We start from the raw sequence: 20,211 nt of genomic DNA, 5'->3' as shown, positions 1-20,211 counted from the left end.
TTGTGAATTCCTCACCTCTGGAGCAGCAGAGCATTGCTAAAGAAAAACACTTCACATTCTTGACAACAAGCCTTAATATTATATTGGAGGGCTTCACCAGCACAGTAAGGCAAGAAAAACAGTAAAAAGTTACAAGGATTGGAAAGGAAAAAAGAAAACTTATTCACAGCCAACAGGAATGTGTATGTAAAAAATCTAAAAGAACTTATAGATAAGTTGTTAGAGTTAGCAAAGTCATTGGATGCAAGGTCAATATATAAAAATCAGTTGTAATTTCTATATATCAACAAGTGAGAAAAATTTTTTTCATGATGTGATTTACAGTAGCATCATGTAATGTAAAATGCTGGAATAAATATAATGAAATATGTGCAATGACTCTTCACACACACATACACACACACACACAATAAAACATTATTGACACTAAACACTGTGATAATCATTTCATGATGTCTGTAAGTCAAATCATTACATTGTATACCTTAAACCTATATAGTGCTATATGTCAATTATATCTCAAGAAACACTGGAAGAAAAAAACATTGAGAGAAATAAAGACATAAATGGAGTGGAAAACTATGTTCCAAGATGGAAAGATTCAATACAGGCATACCTCGGAGATATTGTGGGTTCAGTTTCAGACCACCGCAATAAAGCAAATATCACAATAAAGTGAGTTACACGAATTTTCTGGTTTCCCAGGGCATATAAAAATTATGTTTAGAGTCTATTAAGTGTGCAATAATAGCATTATGCCTAAAAAAATGTACATACCTTAATTAAAAATACCTTATTGCTAGGACTTCCCTGGTGGCACAGTGGTTAAGACTCCGCGCTCCCAATACAGGGGGGCCGGGGTCAATCCCTGGCCAGGGAACTAGATCCCACATGCGTGCGGCAACTAAGAGTTCGCATGTCACAACTAAGGAGGCTGCCTGCCGCAATTAAGGAGCCCATGAGCCACAACTAAGGAGCCCACCTGCCGCAACTAAGACCCAGTGCAACCAAATAAATAAATATTTTTTTAAAAAAGAGAAAATCAAAACCTAAGAAGGTGGGGGGAGCACAAAATTTTTTAAAAAATACCTTATTGCTAAAAAATGCTAACCATCACCTGAGCCTTCAGTGAGTTGTAATCTTTTTGAAAAGTAAGACCAGGGAATTCCCTGGTGGTCCAGTGGTTAGGACTCAGCACTTCCACTGCAAGGGGTACGGGTTCGATCCCTGGTGGGGGAACTAAGATCCCACATGCTGCATGGCGTGGCCAAAAAAAAAAAAGAAAAACAACATTAAAGATCACTGATCACAGATCATCATAACAAATATAATAATGATAAAGTCTGAAGTATTATGAGAATTACCAAAATGTGACACAGAGACATGAAGTGAGCAAATCCTGTTGGAAAATTGGCAACAATTAGACTTGCTTGACACAGGGTTTGCCACAAACCTTCAACACCTTTCAATTTGTAACAGATGCAGTTTATCTGTGAAGTGCAACAAAGATGAGGTATGCCTGTATTGCACACATGCTAATTCTTCCCAAAGAATGGATTCAATGCAACTCCGATAGAAGTCCCAGCAGATACTGTGTAGTGTGTGTGTGTGTGTGTGTGTGTGTGTGTGTGTGTGTGTGTGTAAACTGACAAACTGGATTCTAAAACGTATGAGGGCCAGGAATACCCAAGACAGTCCGAAGAAAACCCAAGTAGGAGAACAGCTTCGTCTATAGGAGATCAAGAAAGCTACAGCTACAGAAACCAAGACTGTATGGTGCTGGTGCAGGAATAGACAGATGAATGGAACAAAATCCAGAGAGGGGCCTAAAGATGTGTGGAGACTTGAATTTTGACAAGGGTGGCTCTTAAGAGCCAAACACAAAGGATGGGCTTTCCAATAAATGGTGCTGGGTCAATTGGATATCCATGCAGAAAAAAATTAAATGAGACTCCTACTTCATACTACCTTCCTAATCAATTCCAGATTTGACATGTGAATATGAAAGGAAAGACAATACAGCTTTTAGAAGAGAACACAGAAGTTCATGACTTTAAGCAAATATATATTTTTTAAATAGGATACAAAATGTACTAACCATAAAGGAAAATACTGAAAAATTGGATTACATTATAATTAAGAACTTCCTTTCATCAAAAGATGTTAAGAATGGGAGACGATACTGTAAGATATACAACCCAAGGACTCATATCCTGAATACATACTACAAACCAACAAAAGATAGACAACCCAGTCAATGAATGTGCAAGAGATGTGAACAGGTGCTTCACAAGAGAAGATCCAAATAGCCAGTAAACTAATGAAAAGGTGCTCAACCTCTTTAGTCGTCAGGGAAACGCAAGTGTAAAAGTAAATACTACTACACTGCACCAGAATGACTAAAATGAAAATGACTGACAATACCAGGTTTTGGGAAAGATATAGAGCAGTTGGAACTCAGGCACCAGTGGAGGAGAGTACACTGGTACAACTACTTTGGGAAACTATTTGGCAGTTTCTGCCTGTGACCCTGCAATTCCACTCTTGAGAATATATCTCCCAGTCCAAGCATATGAGCAACAAGAAGACATGTACAACAGTGCTCCTGACAGCATGATTAGTAATAGACAAAAATTGGAAACTGCAATTGAGGGTGTAACCCATACGACACTGGGAATGAACAAACTACAACCACATACTATGACACAGACAAACCTCAAAAACTTGGTGAGTGCAGAAGCCAGTGTCTATATGACTATTTATATAAAGTTCAAAAACAGGCAAAACTTATCAGTAATTACCTCTAGGGAAGAAGCCTGGGGAGAAGGAAGGAGTTGGTGATTGAGAGGGGTGCACAGTGGGCTTTGGGAACTGGTGACACTGGGTGGTGACTATATTAGCATCTTCTGTCATAATTCATTAAGCTGTACTCTTTGCATACTGTAGTTTTCATAGTATGCTATTCTTCCATGAAATAAGAGAAAAAAAGAAAGGTCATCCTCACATACCTGGAGCCTCAGTCTGTATCTTTCGGGGACTGAGCAGGCAGGTGGTCTTCACCCAACCCCTTACCCTGGACCCACTTCTAGCCCAGAGGTTGGCCCAGATGCCCAGCCCTCACTGTCCCTCAAAATTTGAGTTTTCCTCAGCCCCACCCTATCACTCCCCTTTCTTTGAGTGCCTTAGTTCTCCCTCTCTTTGCCCTCTCCCCTGCCTAACCACATCCACGTCTACCATCCTCCCAAGCAGTCAGAGGTATTCTCTCAGACAGTTCCTTCCCTGAGGAATTCTCTGGCTAGTCACTGTCCTTGGTAGTTTTAATTCTGTGCGGTGAGACACCATCAAGGTGTTTATTGATGGTCCTGGAGTCCTGGCCCCTCTGAGTGTCTCCTTACAAACACATGCAAGGGCCCGTTGGACAATCACGCAGAAGCGGGCAGGGGCTCTGATCTTCCGGCCACGGGGCTACACTTTGTGTCTCAGGGGGGCCAGCACTAGGACAGGTGGCACAGCACGGCCCTGCTTTTCCCACGAGGTCAGTGTGTGCAGCCTAACAGCAAACAGAGCAAGGCACAGAGGCTATCAAATGTTCCTGCCTCAGCTTCCTGAGGACCTGTACTTATCACTGAGTTACTCACTCTCAGGAGAAGAACCATGGCTCTCCGCCTTCAGCACTCCAATGAGAAAGGAGCTGTACCTGGAAGTCAGCGTTGTTGATTCTGCCTGTGGAAGGGAGGCAGAGGCCTCCAGGATGAAGTGACCAGGTTGTACCACACAGAGCTTTCCTGCAGACAACTGTGTCAGCTCCTCCTCAGGTCCAGGTGAGCCTGTGCACTTAAACTTCTGGAAGAGTCAACAGGTCAGGAAGGACATCTCCCTGCTGGCCTCCTGTGCTTTGCTCCCATGGACCTGTTTCCCTGGGACCCCACCCCTAGACTGGCCTTGCTGGGCTTCTTGCCGCATTCCGTTCTGCTGGTAGAGTAACAGCCCTCTGCCTTCAGCACCCCATTAAGAAAGGAAAAGTCGTGGCCAGAAGTCACAGTATCAGTAATTCTGGATGTGTGGAATCTGATGAGAATCGTCTTGGGTAACAAAATGAAGGGAACTGATGGAAACCGCTGCTGCCTGGTGTCTGCCTACAGGTTCTGACTCTCTTCCCCAACTTATGGTGACAGCCTTCGTTAACTAGGGAGTCCACGAGGAAAAAGTTTTTTGCCCAACGTTGGCCTCTGATTCCCCTCAAACAGTAGTGCACAACTAACCCCACACTTGTTGAGATATTCTTTTTGTCCTACCGTATTACCAAATCTCCGCTAAGGCTGCAAAATGAGGGAACCTCGCTGGATCCAGTGGAAGACAAATAAGGAAGGGAAACAGCTGGGCAGGCCTAGGAGTTCAGGGAGGCCAGGGCTTGGACAGGAGACGCTTCATTTGAGAACAGGTGTAAAGGATATAGGGTTTCAACACGGGAGACAGACACGGCATTCAAGGCAAAGAAAGATGTAAGTGAAGCCTGGAGGGGCAGTCACCTGCAAATGGACCACGGGGCTCTCAGTGGCTGTGGCCGTGGCCCAGAAGTGGGAACCCAGGGAAGAGAGGCTGGAACAGGGCTCAAGGGACCTCGATGGAGAGGCCTGTCAGGGACCATCACTTCCTCAGGCTGGAGAGGACAGGGCAAGCTAGTGACGAGGTCCTGAGGCCCCAGCGCCCCCACCCATCCTCTCCCACCACCACTCAGGATCATACAGGGAAGCCTGTTTCCAGATGCCTGTGATTTATTTCCAAGCTGAGCTGCAGCACATAGGAAAATACACATGGCTTTTCGGTCTACGTTTTTACAGAGAAAATAGATTCTGTCATTGGCTTTATCAGTGCCATCACCTCATTCTGTGAGGCTCCAGGGTGGATGGCCTGTCTCTAAGACTCTGCTTTCAAAGCAGCAGCTTGGCCAAGACCTCTGGGGGCTGGAGTGAGGGGCAGAGACCCCCCACGGGGTGGCGGCTGGGGGGACAGAGCACATGAGCAGCACTCACTGCGAAGCTAAGGCAAAGAACGGAGCTGGCGGAAGGTGCCTCCTCTCACCCCAGGGACACGGCTTGCTGAAGCCCAGGACACAGACCAGGTGGGCGCGGGGGATGAGGGCTCTGGCCCAGCCTGGAGCAGCAGCAGGACTCTGAGTGTGCATGTGTGTGGGGTGGGGAGGCATGCTGAAGAGGCAGCCCAGCAGGAGATGGAGGGGCTTCAGTTCACACTCCCCCTGCCCCAGCATAGCTCCCAGCGCGTGGTCCCTAATTCTGCGCTTGGCCCCTCTCATTAGCTCTGTTTCAGGTGGGGGTCCCTGCTTAGGTCCCTTCCACCATCACCTCCCCTCAAACTGTCAGTGCAAAACATTCTTAGGGCCAAGCCTCCGAGTCCCCTGCACCCTACCCAGGGCTGCAGGGAAGGGAGGAAAAGAAGGTGCTAGCTGGGGGCCTCGCCCAGCACCGGGAATTCCTTGCACATCTCTTGGACAATCATGCGGTCCATCTGGCACTGGGGCGAGGCTTCCTCCTCGGTTAGGATGCGTCGCAGTGTGGCCTGCAGGTCGGGGAGCCGGTGGCGGTGCTGTAGGTAGGGTGTGGAGCGGACCACAGCGTGCATCAGGGAGAGGTACTCCATGCGAAGCTGTGGGGAGAGCAGGCAAGCTCAGGGACCCCAGGGAGGCACTGAGACTGCCACCAGACAGGGACAGGCCACTACTGCCTCTTGGCAGCCACACGGACCCCAGGGCTGTGGACCACCTCACACCACTGAAGATCAGGGTTGCATCCCCAGCGCCCAGCGTGGACCTGGCACAGAACTGGCCTTTGATAGTCGTTGAATAAGTAAGTGAATAAATGAATCATCTGAGACACACACAGTCCCAGAATGCGGCCGGCCCAGGGAAGTCCTGCCTCAGAGAGGTGGCGAGGGGAAGCAGCGAGCCCGCACCCCTCCTGTTATGCTGGGCCCCTGTGGGGCTGCTGTCTGTCTGTTGGAGGCCCTCTGCTTCTCACTCTGTCCTCTCACCCTGTAAGATCTCATTCACATGCACAGCTTCAAATAGTGACCCCCACTCAAACCTCTTGCAGAGACTCTCCGGTGAGCTGCAGATGAGAAAATCCAACTGCCCACTTGTCACCTCCTGCTTATCTCAGAGAGAACTCAAACTCACATAATAACCATCAAACTCGTGATCTTCCCCATCTTCCCAAAGCTGAAGGCTTTCTCATGCTCTTTATTTTAATAAAGAGCACTGCTGTCCATTCAAGTGCTCGAGCCAAAACTGTACGTGTCCCCTCCGGTTCCTTTCTCCCCACACCCCGAATCCAATCCGTCCCAGTAAAACCCAGCCGTCTTACCTTCTACGTGTGCCCTGAATCCATCTCCAACACCCCCCGCCAACCCACCCTCCCAGCACCTCTGGCTTTAACAGCTCCAAGAACCACTCCAGTCTGACACCCCAGCTGCTCCTTATCCTCACTGAGACCCTGATCCACTGACCTGGCGCCAGCACTTTTTCCTCCATTTGCCTGCCTCACCATCCCTCATTTCTTTCTTTACCTTTGATGAGAGGAGTCAATACTCAAACCTTCTTTAGGCAGCATCACCCTGCTAACTCCCAACCCTGGTCAAACCAAAAAGCACCTGCTTATCAAATCCTAGTAGCTAAGCAGCAGACAATTACAGAGCCTTGCGCAGGCTTGAACGGCATTCCCCACCACAAACCTCACTGCCTGGCACCCCTGCCACTTTCCTCTGCCACGTTCACTGCTCCTGAAAGGACCACTGCCCACCTTCTCTCCATTTCCCAAACCTAAACTGCCTATCAGTTGGCTTTGTGCTTCATGCAGAAAACAAGCAAACTTTCAGAAACGCCTGGTCTTCCTCCAGCACCCACACCTCACCTGTCCCCAGTGAATGAACTGCCCCGGCTCCTGCCAGAGGCCATCCCTCCACGGGGGCCTGGACCCTCCCCCGCTGCCTGACCTACTTGACACCCGCAGTGGCTGACTCTCCCAACACATCAGCCGTTTCTCCACAATTGGCTTGCTGGATCATTCCCTCTGGCTCAGACATGCACCAGCATCTCCCACCTTCAAAAGACTTTCCCTGACCCCATGTCTCCCTCCAGTGATCCCCCACCTTTTTCTGCTCCCCTTCACTTAAAAACACACGAAGCTTGTCTCCATTCACTGCTCCCGCCTTCCCCCTTTCCACTCCCCTCCAACTTCAAATCCTCTCTTCAACTTCCCACTCAGACTCTCTTCCCTCCACTCCATGGACTCTGCTTGTGAATCATGCCTCATCTCCATGTGGCGAATCCCGTGGCTCATTCTCAGGCCTCATCTCACTCGGGCTCCTAACTGTGGAGACGGCTCATCCCCCTCCTCCTCCATACACGTGGCTCTGGGCTCCTGCTCTCTTGGTTTTCCTCCTGGGTGTCTCCCTACATGCCCCGACTGTGCCCTGGGCTGAGGCCTGCGCTTCCCTCTCTCCCATCCATCCCACACACTAGGTGACCGCACTGTCACAGGCTTCCCAGCACATCTATGCACAGCCAACTCCAAAGTGTCTCTTTCCAGTCCCAACTCACACCCCAGTGCCTCCCTGACATCCTCTGTACCTGGATGTCCAGCAGGTATCTTCTCAGTCTTGACACATCAAAACACAATCCACCACTTCATCCACCTGGTTGTTCCAGACCAATCCAGCAGCAAGCCCTGCCAACTCACTTCCAACACACCCCGGCCTGACCTCCTCTCCCACCCTATCCGTGCCACTTGGGCTGTAGCCGCCTCCTCACCGGCCTCCCGCTTCTGCTGTGCTCTCACAGTCTCTGTTTCATTCAGGATGGTAATTGGATCACTTCCCCTGCCCCAGAGAAGAGGTGACAACCTCCCGCCGCAGCCTCCAAGGCTTTGTGTAAACTCCACTTCCTCCTCCTCACCTCCCACCACTCCCTCCACTCTTGCTTTCTTCGGACAGCCCACCCCTGATCACCTCATGGCGGGCTCCCTTGGGTCTTGGCACACCTGTCATGGTTGAGCAGCCTCCCACACTTACCCGGCTCCAGCAGTGCCCCTCGCCCTCGTCTCCATTCAGTGTCAGGTCCCCCCCTTTTGTTAGTTTCTACACAGCTGCCATCCCCAGGCACCTTATCTCCAGGCGACAGGTCCGCGATGTGCCGCACGGTGATGTCGATGAGCGCCATCATATCCGTGTGGTAGAAGATGGCAGCTGTGGCGGGGCTGGCAAACACGTCCTGCAGGAACTTGAGGACGGAGTGTGGCGGCTGAGGCTCATGCTTAAAGATGCGCACGGGGTCATCTAGAAGGCAGGGGGAAGAGGCGTCAGGGCAGTCCTCGAGGGGGCCCAGAGTCACCCCAGCAAGTTACAGGGGTCATGGAGTCAAAGGACATCGAAGGGGCCCCGCACAGATTCCTGGGCCCTCACCCCCTCTGTTCAGGAGCAACAGTAGCTTCTCGGAGAAGATCTTGACATTGGCGTGTTTGCTCAGGGCGGCCATGATGAAGTTCTGGTCAGGGGCTGAGGAAGAACACGGGGGTAGACAACAGCACAGGTGCTAAGCCTGGAGAGCCCCCCTCCTCCCCCCTACGGCGAGTCAGCCACCCCCGTCAGGCCCTGCCCCCACCTGGCAGGTGCAAATTGAGAGCCAGAAGTAGATTCATGCAGAGATCCGGCAGTTGCTCGGTCGTGTCCAAGGGCAGCCCGTCCTCAACGATGCTCAGCAGGAACTGGGCGAAGGGTGTGCCCAGGTGCTCTGGGAGAGGGGCACGTGGAAGTCTGCAGCCCCCCCATCACACGCCCCACACCGCCCAGCCTCCCTGGGTTTCTGTGAGCCCCGGGGACATTCAGTCAGACTATGGTCAGTGGGCCCCTCGGGCCATGGGGCCCACCTCCAGTGGGCTGTGGGCTCTCTGTGATCAGCTGGTCAGTGACCTGCCTTCTTACCATAGTGTGCATAGGGCACTGCCTCCCCCATGGAGAAGACCATGGCCAGAATGAGGGCGGAGTAACAGAGTTTCTGATGGTCTGCGGGGGAGCAAAGCAGTGGTCAGAGCCTCCCCCCAGATGGCAGGAACCTCCCTAGATGGCAGAAAGCTGCCCCTCGCTCACCCTGCGTGTCTGTCTGCATGTCCCGCGCCAGCTCCACAGGCAGCACAGATGACACTAGTGTGGAGATGATGGCTGCGTCCAGGCTGCACATGGCGCCAAAGCACTTGAGGAGCAGCAGCCGCAGCGACACCCGGTGCTCCTGGCAGGGGACCCTGTGTGCTCAGTGCCCGGAACCCCCACCTCTACCCAGGTCCCTCTGTGCCCCCTCCCCTCTGTTTCGCACACACCATTTGGTAATAGGCCACCAAGGCCAGGACAGACTCGAACTCATTCCTCTTGCACATTTTCTTGCAAACTTCAGGGTCTGCATCCGTCTGTGGGGAGGACGAAGTGTGATGGAGTCACTCAGTGTGAGGTGGCCACATGTTGAGTGAGCTGAGGGCAAGTAGGGGAGACTCCCGAGCACTGGGGAGGGATGGGGCAGGGGTGGGGGACACCTGGGGGCCCCCAGCCCGCACCAGAATGTGCAGCAGCTCCTCCAGGTAGCAGCGGATGACACCCTCATCCTCATACAGGGCCCAGCTGCGCTGCTGGGCGTCATCCTTCCGCCGGGCCAGGTCTGCAAAGATCACTTCCAGCCTCTGCTGGTCGTGGCAGACCTGCCCTGAGGGCAGGGCAGTGCTCAGGTCCTGGAGGAAGAGGTCTGGCTCAGCACACTTGCCCCTCACCATCTCCAGGAGGCCCACAAGGCCTGGAGCTCAACCTAGACCCTGAGGTCATGGCATGAGCTCCAGGCCAGTGTCAGGCAGGGGGCCCCAGCCTCACCTACCAGAGCTGCCTGGAGCCAGCGTCGTCCCAGGAAGGGTGAGGGGACCAGCTCCCGGTTCTCCTCCCTCCTCCCCGCTGCTCCCATCAAGCTCCCACAAAAGACCTGCTCCCACAGCCCATTCCTCAACATCGAGGCCCCCACGGGCACTGACCCAGTTCTGTACCCCCTCCCCAAGTAATTCCACTGCCCCCAAGTCTTAACAACCGTCTGGGACAGGATTCTGCATGAGACACATCTGTGGGGTGTTTTTCAACAACTTGCCTCCTGTCCCAGACCTGGATAAACATCCTCCATGAGGAAGGCCACCGACTCCTCACCGCCTGAATGTGACTGAGACTCCACCCCGATTCTACACAAAGTGGGACAGGCCTGTCATCCACCCACCTCCCGTGTTCCTCTTGACCCTGCCATCCAGTGTCCCAGCACAGGCAAGCCCACTGACTCACTGCTCCCCACACCCCAAACTAGAGCTGCAGGAGCCATGGAGCCCTAAGGAGAGACCTCTGGCCCATCTGGCCCCCACCGTGTAGACTGGGCTCATGCCCCCCAGTCCTGCTCCCTGACCAGTGCCCCAAACTTGGCAAAGGATCCCACCCGCCTATGATGCACACACCTCATTCACATCTCAGTCAGCACTCAGGCCTCCATCATAGCTCTCGAAGCACCCATTGCTCTCCACTGCCAAGACCAGCATGGCACTGCCCTCTCTCATGCCTTATGTCCATTCCTTCCCTGCAGCCTGAGACAACTCCTGGCCACCCACGGCTGTCTCAACTGTCACCTGCCCCAGGTCTCACCTCCAACCACACCACTTGCTCCCTCCCTCACTCCCTGTGTTCCAGCCATGCTGGCCTTGTTCCACTTCTTCCTGCGAGCCAAGCTCGGTCCTGCCTCATGGCCCTCGTCCAGCCTGAGCCTCTGCCTGGAATACTCTTCCATCCTTTCTCCTTCAGGGATCAGCCCAAATGTCCCCAGCACCCAGCACAAGGAAGCCAAGAGCTAGAGCTCAACAAAGACCTGTCAGGTAAAGGCTGGACACAGTGTGAGGATGGGGAAGGGGCAGAGGCTGTAGGGCGGCCCCAGGATGGGGAGGCCCCTGGCCCTGTAGCCCACCCTCACCTTGCCCTCTACCAGTGAGAGGAGGACCTGCTCCATGATAGGTGAGCTGGCCGGCACGGAGGCCTGGATGTGACCCACCACGACGCCAATGGCCACTCGGCACAGCTCGTGGCTCAGGCCAGTGTTCCTCCGCACGAGCTCCATCAGCTCTGCCCCGATGGTCCTGGGCACAGCAGTCTCAGCCAGCGCCTTCTCTTCTGTGGTCCCCAGGCTCAGCGCACCCAGGGCTTCCAGCTCATCAGGGGCTGGGGCTGTATCAACTGCTACCTCCTCTGTAGGGGGCTCCGAGTTTGGCACCTTGGAGGGAGGGGGCTGCGCTTGGGACACAGTGGTATGCGTGCCTCGGCGGGGCACAGGTGGGGGCGTGGGTGAGCAGCTGGGGCCTGGCTCCGATGAGCTGGAGCCGGTATAGAGTGTGTCAAGGGAGGTGCTGCCGACAGAGGAGCTGCTGGACACAGAACTGCCCCCAGAGGGCGTGGCGTTGCGGCCGCCTGTGGGCAGAGAGGGGATGCTGTGCTAGGGCAGCCCCCTGGGGGCCCCAACCCCTCCAAGCCCAGAGCCCCCGCCCCCCAGTACAGAGCCTAGTTCCTATGCCAGACCCTCCCACCAAGCCCAGAACCCCCAATTGCCCCGACACGTGCCCTGTCTTCCCCCCAAGCCTGGAGCCCCCAGTTCCCTGACATAGGCAGAGTAACCATTCCAAGCACAGGGTGCCCCCCCAGTCCCCCAACCCCGCCTTCTCACCACTCCCCAAGGCCACTAGGGCCTCGCGGTCTCGGCGCTTCACGGGTGGGGGTGGCGTGGCGGGTGCTGCTCGGCGAGGCTGTGGCGGGATCTGGGAGGACAGAAGTGGGATCTGAGGGTACGACCTGGCTAGCGCCCTGAGCTTGGCATGGGCAGGACTATGGCTGCAGGCGGCACCGCTGACCCCAGTGGACCCCTGGAGCCTCTGGACAAAGCCTTAAGCTCCACCCACCTCCCTTCCCCAGGATGTTCTCACCATGTACCTGGTAGAGGCCTCCATCTGCCCCAAGATACTCAGAACTGGGGAGGCTGTGCTGCCGCTCGAACCCAGCTCTACACACCCCATTGGGCTGCCTGGCAGCAGCAGCATCCAGGTGGTGGTCACTGGTGGATGGGGTCATAGTTGCAGGGTTGGGGGCTGAGGGGCCTCTGCGGGACAGGGTCTCTTTCCGGTGGTGGATCAGCTTCCTGAGGGAGGGACAGGGAGGTTATTGGGGGAGTTACCTTACGACTCCCCAAGTTGTCACATGCTCCTCGTGGGATGCGGCCCACCCTAGCCCAGGCTCCCCAACCTCCCACCGCCCTCATGCTCCGCCCCACTCTGCACTACCAACACTGCTCTCTGGCATCCCCAGTACTCACTGAAGGACCCCACCCCACGGTGCTTACTGGGAGGTTCTCCCGCCCCACTCACTGGAGGATCCCGCGCTGCTCCAGGCTGTACTTGCCACCATCCCGCATGGCTGCATTGTGCACAGCCTCAATGGCCCTGTCAATGGCTTGGAGGACATCCTGCTCCAGGCCCTGTGGGGGCAGGGGTGGGCAGTTAGGCCTGGGGGCCAAGTGAGGTACTGAGCCCAGAGCCAGCCCAGGATGGAGCGCGGGGCAGACAAAGGACCACTAGAGCTAAAGCCTGTAATGCCAGATGTGAACACAGCAAGCCGAACTAGAATATGAAATGGGCTTCTCAAACTGCGTCACTCAGGGAGCTGGGCCACGGGGAGGGCCCATGCTGCTGCTTTATATATTGGGGCCCCGCTCAGGATTTTACCTCACAGTGAGGCTCTCAGCTAAGATGTCGCCGAAAACCTGGGGTCTAGAGCAAAACCCCAGCCCACGGACCCTCGGTTTGAGGCCAGGAGTACACACTTCGTCTATCCCCAGGCTTGGCTCAGATCCCAGGCTGAGATGCCAAGCAGGGAGCCTCTAGTGTCTGAAAGTCTTAACAAATCACTCTGGATCTTGCTGATCCTTCACAAAACCAAGGTCACACTCCAGAACGGCCCTGTCCTCAGAGAGCCTTCTGCAGGCCCTGGTAGCTGAAGACAGGCCAAAGGGATCTCCTCTCTCCACCCCTGCTGCCAGCCCCCATCCCCTCAAGCTGTTCCAGGAATCCTCCAGACCTGCACTGGGAAGCAGCAGTTCTGTGTCTGTGGCAAAAGACAGACATGAGCGCAGGACCTGGCCCCTGCCCCAGATTCTGTGTTGCCATCCGCAGCAACTCAGGGGTCCAATCTACCCAGCCTGGCTGGCATGGAGTACAGAGTAGGGGGTGGTAGCTGTGGGACCAGCCACTCCCACCCTTCGCTGCCCCTGGCACACATGGTCCATCAGGCATAGGAGCCTCAGAACTAAGGTGACATCACACCAGAGTGGGTTTGAGAAGCTTCTCTGATGGGGACAGACAGATGGACTCAGAGGTCAGCAAAGCTCTCCAGATAGCACGGGGCGTGTCAGAGTGCAGGAGACAGCAGACAGAAAGGGGGACAGAGAGAGAAAGACAGATGATACACAGAAAGCAAGAAAGATGGAGAGATAGAGGGAGGGAGGGAGAGAGAGAGGGAGAGAGAGAAGCAGAGGGAGACAACGCAGAAAGAAATTGAGATTTGGAGACAGAGAAGGGGAGAGAGTCAGAGGAAGAAACACACACAAGTGGAGAGTCAGAATGACACCGAGATACAGAAAGAGCCACGGAGACGAAGACAGAGGGAGATATGCAGCAAGAAACCAACAGATAGACAAGATGGTAGCCTCTCTGCCCTCCCCAAACACCCAGCCCCAGTGGCCCAGGCAGGGGAGGGGCCTCTTGGGCCCTCGGGGAAGAGGCAAGACTTTCCTCAGAGGCCTCCAACAAGCTCCCAGCTCCGGAGAGGCTGGGTCTGACATGCTCACCCTGGACCCAGCAGCCCTGGTGTCCAGGGCTCTCACTCTTACCCAGACACTCCTAGATGCCATGAGGCCAAGGGTTTAGGGACCAGGGCCCATCCCCTCTGGTAAGACCAGATGACATCTCCAAATTTATCCTGTTATTTCTGTCCTAAACTGGGCTGGGACAGGATGTTTCCTAAAGGCTATGGACTAGGATGGGGCGGGGGTGTCTGGCACAGGGCAGACCTGGAGGCTCCAGGCCCTCCTTCCCCCTGTGATCAGAATAGACCAGCTGGAGACAACACATCCCAGCCCTCATACCAGGACTATTCTTGGGGAAACAGGAACTGGGGCTGCAGACTCCACTGGAAGGAAATGGGGCCAAAGCCAGACCAGGGGACGCCATGGGGAGGTCTCACTTCCTTGCAATGGGAGCAGCCTCCACCCCAGGCTGGGGGCCAAGGACGGATGGAGCTCCCTCATCTTCAGAGAAAGGAAGTCTGAAAACTCAGGGCCTGAGGCTTGTGAAAGAGGTTAGGGAGAGTAGTGCCAGGGAGTGTCGGCAGGGCCTGGGATCCCTGGTTCAAAGTGAACTGACGAAGGTGTCTTAGGAAGGGCTTTGGGGGTGACTGAGTGCAGGAGAGTAAAAGATACTGAGGTCTCAGGGCTTGGGGGGTCATTTAGGGGAGGGGGGTGTCCATGGCTCTCAGTTCCAAATGGGGGAGGGGGTGTGAAGGCATGGAAGATGGTGGGGAAAGAGGCAGTGTCCAGGGTTGCCCGGGTCTCAGTGGTGGAAGCTGAGGAAAAGGAGGCAAAAGTGTGGGATCCTGGTGATCCAGGGAAGGGGCCAATTAATTCTGGGGTCTCAGTGATCTGGGGAACTGCTCAGAATTTGGTGTGCTGGAATCTCAGGACTGACTCTTGAATTCTATTCGGATGGGGGTTCAGATGTTGGGGCCCAATGGCTCTGGGATCCCGAGGAGTCTCAGTCCCAGAGTTGGGCTTTTGGTAGATCTGAGTCCTCAGAGTTGGCTGTCAAGGCCCTGGTCTTGGGTGGGGGCGCTGGCTCTTAGGGTCCCAGTCCTCCTGGGGTTTCACGGTCAGGTTCTCAAACTCCTTATCTGCTGGAGGTCCCGGCGGGCCTGGGGTGCCGGGGTCTGTCCTGCGAGCCTATGTTGGAGCTCAGTCTAGGGGCGGCTGAGGCCGGGCCGGGGAGGGGCACACTCACCTGCAGGCGGCGCAGGTAGGCGGGCGGCACGTAGCCCGTCTCGCCACTGCGCGCCCGCGCCGCCAGCCACCAGTGCGCGCTGCTGCGCTCCAGAACCAGGAAGGTCTCGCCCGCGGCGAACGCCAGCGCGTTGGGCTCCGCCGAGCGGAACGCGTACAGCGCGCGGTACATGAGGGTGAGCCGGGCCGGGGCAGGAGAGACAGCAGGGTCTGCGGAAACAGGACGCCAGGCCAGGAGCGCCTCACCGCGCTCGCCCTGCCCCGTGACACACGGCGCGCGCGCGTGCGCGCCCGCCCGCCGCAGCCCCGCCCCGGGATGTGTCGGCTCCTGCGCAGAAGCGCGGCGCCCCCTAGTGTCCACAGGCTGCGCGGCCCGGCGCGGCCCACGAGAATCTGCTGCCTTTTCCGCCCCTTCCCTGGACTTCTGCGTCTCCAAGCTCCCGACTCCCCGCCCCAGCACCCTCCCTAGAGCCCCAGACCCAGCATTCCCGCCCGGCCCTCCACTCCCTTTACCCGCCCAAGCCCTAGTGCTGCGGCCCATCCTACTTCCCGAAGGAGCGCTCCGCCCGCAGCCCAAAGACAGAGCCTCTGTCCTGTGCTGACAGTCCCATGCGTCCTTGCCACCTCAGGGGAGTGGGACCTGACCTACTAACATAAGGACGGCGACCCCGTGAGGGTAGTCCCGTTGCTGGATCTTGAGGCACTTGGAGGCGCCCGCGGGGCCCGGGTCTGCTCGCTGTCTCTAGGCCTCCGGACCCCGCTTACCGCCCCAGTGGTGGGCAACGGGGAGCAAGAGTGAGGGGGAGCGGTAAAAACAAAAACCACGGCGGGCCATTTCTCTGTCCAAAGTCCTCCCATCCTTGCTCCCCACCCCACCTCCTCTTTTCGGCCACTAGCTTCTCTCGTCCTGTGTAACGTGGGTCTTTGCATAGTTTCCTCTGCCTGGGACACACTTCCCTTCCTCACGGTATAAGGTCCGCAGGCTCCCACCCCTATCAATCGCTATCACATCACTCTGTTCTGTTGTCTTTGGGGACTTACAACGCCAGGTTATCTTATTTCTCATGCTTCCTTCTGAGAGCAGACAGAAGGGCTGGTGGAGGATGGGGAGTGGGGCACCATGTGGCCTTAAGAGCTTGTTCGGCCCACCTTCCGGTCAGCCCTGACCTGGTGAGGTCTTTGAAGTCCTAGGAGGGAAGGGGGAAACCCCGGGGAGAGATCTTAAGGGTCCTGGGGACCCCCCATTCCTGTCCAGGGGCTGTTCCAGCCACATGCCCCTCTGGAAGGCTGGGCCCAGGGAGCAGGGGCTGTAGGCACAACCAGGCCAGTATATGCAGTTGGCCTGTTTTTGGATGTAGTGGATACAGGCATAGTGGACCTTGGAGAGGAGGTGCTAGGAGGCTCAGGCAAGGCAACAGGTGGGGCTGCTAAAACTGGACATCCAGACCCTACCTTCTTGGCACTGGTTCTGTGTCCTTCTCCGTGGTGTTTGGGTCTGCAGTTCAAGACTTCCTGCCACACCTCTCCCTGAAACCCTCCTAGCACAGAGTAGAAGTAGCTCTCTTGGGGGCTGCCCTGGCTGGAGCCACATGAAGGATGACACTGGCGTGGTTGCAGTGGGGTCCAGGGATGGGTAGGAGTGGTGACAGGTGGTGTGGCCAAGAGGACCACACTGCCCAGAACAACCCCTCCCATCAAGCCACTCACCTTCTGGGACCTCCTAAGACCTTGACCACAGAGCCAATGGCTGCTAACAGATCAAAGCCTGGTGGCTACCTGAGGCCCCAGTATTGGCTCCAGGATGTCTATGACATCACAATGTCCAGCCAATTAGCTGCTGCCAATGGCACAGGAGCTGGACCCAAGGTTTGGCACACCTGCTGCCCAACTTTGGCTTAAGCTACATGAGGGCAGGGAAAGACCTGTATCAAGAGTCAAGTGTAGTTCTCTGCATAAGGGGTGCTGGGACAGACCAGCACAGATCCCAGAGGGACCCATTTAAGGTTATGTGTGTGGGTGCTCGGTTAAGGGACTGAGGACTAAGCCAAGAGGCTATGGTGACTTTAGGGTCCATGGGATGGGGTCACTGGAAGGAATACATTGCTGGGCCAGGGTGGAGGTCATGGCATATGTGATGTTTCTGAGGTTTGGGACGGGGGCTGGCTGCCTATCCCTGGGCAAGAACAACAGCAGCACTGTGTACAATTAACAAAAAGATTTGTATTAGAACATTTACACTCAGGGAAGAAAGAGGTATCTGCATCATCAAATGTGGAATGTTGAAGAGAGAGTTAAAATAAATAAAGACTCCGAGAGCGGTTGGGGCTGGCTCAGGCTGGGACTCACAGAGGCCTCTGCGCATCAGCTCCAGGCTGCAGGGGCCACCGCCTGGCCATACTGGCCTCCTCCCCGACGCAGCACAGCTGTGCCTGGGACAGAGTCTCTCAGGTACTGCTGCAGCCAGCAAGCTCACTCCCCACTTTCCTCACTTATCTCTGTGACAATGTCTATCAGGCTCTGGAGCCCAAAGATATAGCCAGCATCCTGGCCCTCGTGTACCACACTGTCCTCACCATACAGCCTGCAAGTGGTGTGTGCGAAATCAATCATGCGCACGTCCACCGAACTGGTGCCGATGGGCTTGTAGGCATAAGCACCAGCCGACTCGTCGGCTGACTCCTCTGACAGGTCCTCCAAGTCCTCAGCATCTGAGTCCAGGGCCACTTCAGGCCGCTCCTTGCCATCATAAATGACCAGCAGGGAGCTTGAGTAGAAGCGGTAGGATTCTTGTCGCTCCAACACGGACTTGAGTTCAGTCAGCTTCCTAAGCACAGGGCCCAGGAGCTCCCGGCGCAGGTACCGCCCATTGTGGAAAAACTGGAAAAGTGCCTCCTTGAAGCCCTGCACGGACAGCTTCCGTCCGTGGTACTTGTTCATGAACATGAGCTGCCCACTGCCTGCCTGGTACACCTGTGGGAGGGAGACCAGCAGGTGAGGTGCTGACAGCCATCTCAGGGCCTAGACCCTGGGGAGTGGCAGCGATATGACAGCCCTGGATCAGATCCTTTAACTTGTTAAGTACACCAGTCACAAGAGACACCGTCCTTGACAATCAACACCCACTCAGGATGCAGCCCTCTGACCTGGGTTCCATCACCAGCCCCCTGCTCAGTGTATGTGTTGGTGGAGAGGGCCTAACTTTCTTGCCTTTCTCCCCCTCCTGTCCACAGCCTCTGGACTCAGCCAGCCAGGCCAACCCCAGAGACGATTACCCATGCATGCATGCTTCCTTTTCTAACCAGAAAGTGACAGGTTCATTCAAATCTGGAATCTTTTGAGAAAACGGGACTGTGCCACGGTGGGAGAATGGCAGCTCCTGGATGCCCCAGCCAGCCCACGCCACGCACCTGCACTCCTCTCACCTGCATGCCACACACGCGCACACCAATGACTGCAGATGTGCTCTGCTGGCATTTGCGGATCTGGTTGGCTGCCTTCTCCTCTGAAGCATCGTCACCATGCTGGCGCGTACCCATCTTGAGGTCCAGGACACAAGGCACCTCATAACGGGAAGTCAGGTTCTCCAGTAAGATAAATTCTGAGTGGTTAAGGACAATGCCCCTCTAATGAAACGGTGCTGCTCCACGGGGCCTTGGCACTCCCAGGGTACAAGGCCTGCACCCAGTGCCCCAGAGATCCTGCTATATCTCCCATGCAGGCAGCCCAGGCTGAAAGGCACCTTCAATTCTTGTCAGGGAACTGGCCTGAGAACAGCCTGGGAGACACACACATCATTTCCTGAACTCAGCAAGATGTGGGACCACAATCCAAAAACATACTGTCCTAGGGACTTTCCCGGTGGTCCAGTGGCTAAGACTCTGCACTCCCAATGCAGGGGGCCCAGGTTCGATCCCCGGTCAGGGAACTAGATCCCACATGCCGCAACTAAGAGTTCGCATGCCACAACTAAAAAGATCCCACATGCTGCAACTAAAAGATCCCGCATGCCGCAATGAAGATCCCGTGTGCTGCAACTAAGACCCAAAGCACCCATAAATAAATTTTTTTTTAAAGTGACACAAATAGCAAAACAAAAATAGAAACATACTGTCCTAAATTACAAACAGAACATCAAATAAATTCAGTAAATCCTAGTCTTAAATATGAACTAGAAATATCAATATGAACTCATGAAAAGTTTTCTCTCTAAAATAAATATGTATTTCCCAGACGTGGGCACTGAAAAGATCTAGAAACAATGACCGGATGTATGAGCTCCCCTAGTGCCCAGACCAGTGCTCCTAGAGCAGGGACCAGTGAACCATGACCCCCTGCTCACCCACTGTTGTATAACCTGTAAGCTAGGAATGAATGGTTCTTAACATTTTTTTGGCTGTGTTGGGTCTTCGCTGCTGCGCGCAGGCTTTCTCTAGTTGCGGCGAGCGGGGGCTACTCTTTGTTGCGGCGCGTGGGCTTCTCATTGCAGTGGCTACTCTTGTTGCGGAGCACAGGCTCTAGGCGCACGGGCTTTAGTTGTTGTGGCGCGAGGGCTCAGTAGTTGTGCCTCACAGGCTCTAAACCACAGGCTCAGTAGTTCTGGTGCACAGGCTTAGTTGCTCCGTGCTATGTGGCATCTTCCCGGACCAGGGCTCAAACCCGTGCCCCCTGCATCGGCAGGCAGATTCTTAACCACTGCACCACCAGGGAGGTCCATTGGTTCTTATATATTTTTATTTTTTATTCATTCATTCATTCATTCACTTATTTATTTATTTATGGCTGTGTTGAGTCTTTGTTGCTGTGCGCAGGCTTTCTCTAGTTGTGGCGAGTGGGGGCTACTTTTTGTTGTGGTGCACCAGCTTCTCACTGCAGTGGCTTCTCTTGTTGCGGAGCACGGGCTCTAGGTGCGTAGGCTTTGGTAGTTGCGGCATGCAGGCTCAGTAGTTGTGGCTCGTGGGCTCTAGAGCACAGGCTCAGTAGTTGTAGCGCACGGGCTTAGCTGCTCCATGGCATGCGGGATCTTCCCAGACCAGGGCTCAAACCCG

The 20,211-nt window shown here is 55.0% G+C and overlaps 2 protein-coding genes across 8 annotated transcripts in view; both read right to left on the bottom strand.

Annotated features, from left to right (window-relative positions):
* Window positions 1–92: 92 nt before the first annotated feature.
* On the bottom strand, window positions 93–15,458 carry NCKIPSD (NCK interacting protein with SH3 domain). The gene is made up of 13 exons (XM_057555497.1): window positions 15,168–15,458; window positions 12,486–12,595; window positions 12,055–12,259; window positions 11,792–11,882; window positions 11,048–11,538; window positions 9,618–9,788; window positions 9,387–9,473; window positions 9,160–9,298; window positions 8,995–9,075; window positions 8,675–8,803; window positions 8,476–8,568; window positions 8,177–8,349; window positions 93–5,664 (listed from the first exon to the last, which is right to left on the bottom strand). Exons 1-13 carry the CDS (start codon window positions 15,336–15,338, stop codon window positions 5,461–5,463), a joined length of 2,145 nt encoding a protein of 714 aa, XP_057411480.1. The 5' UTR covers window positions 15,339–15,458; the 3' UTR covers window positions 93–5,460.
* Window positions 15,459–17,366: 1,908 nt separating this feature from the next.
* IP6K2 (inositol hexakisphosphate kinase 2) overlaps window positions 17,367–20,211 on the bottom strand; it is a 31,130-nt gene continuing 28,285 nt past the window's right edge. For 5 of the 7 annotated variants that reach the window (XM_057555088.1, XM_057555085.1, XM_057555086.1 and 2 more), the window contains 2 exons: window positions 18,574–18,764; window positions 17,367–18,136 (listed from right to left, as the gene is read on the bottom strand). In XM_057555088.1, coding sequence (XP_057411071.1) covers window positions 17,636–18,136; window positions 18,574–18,764 — 692 coding nt within the window. In that variant the 3' untranslated portion in view covers window positions 17,367–17,635. The remainder of the gene's footprint in view (window positions 18,137–18,573; window positions 18,765–20,211) is intronic. The other 2 variants (XM_028163205.2, XM_007168787.3) reach the window with 1 other exon arrangement.

This window comes from Balaenoptera acutorostrata, chromosome 10, assembly GCF_949987535.1.
Source record: "Balaenoptera acutorostrata chromosome 10, mBalAcu1.1, whole genome shotgun sequence".
Taxonomy (NCBI): domain Eukaryota; kingdom Metazoa; phylum Chordata; class Mammalia; order Artiodactyla; family Balaenopteridae; genus Balaenoptera; species Balaenoptera acutorostrata.
Note: the sequence above shows the minus strand (reverse complement) of the source record. Positions and strands in the feature narration are given on the sequence as shown.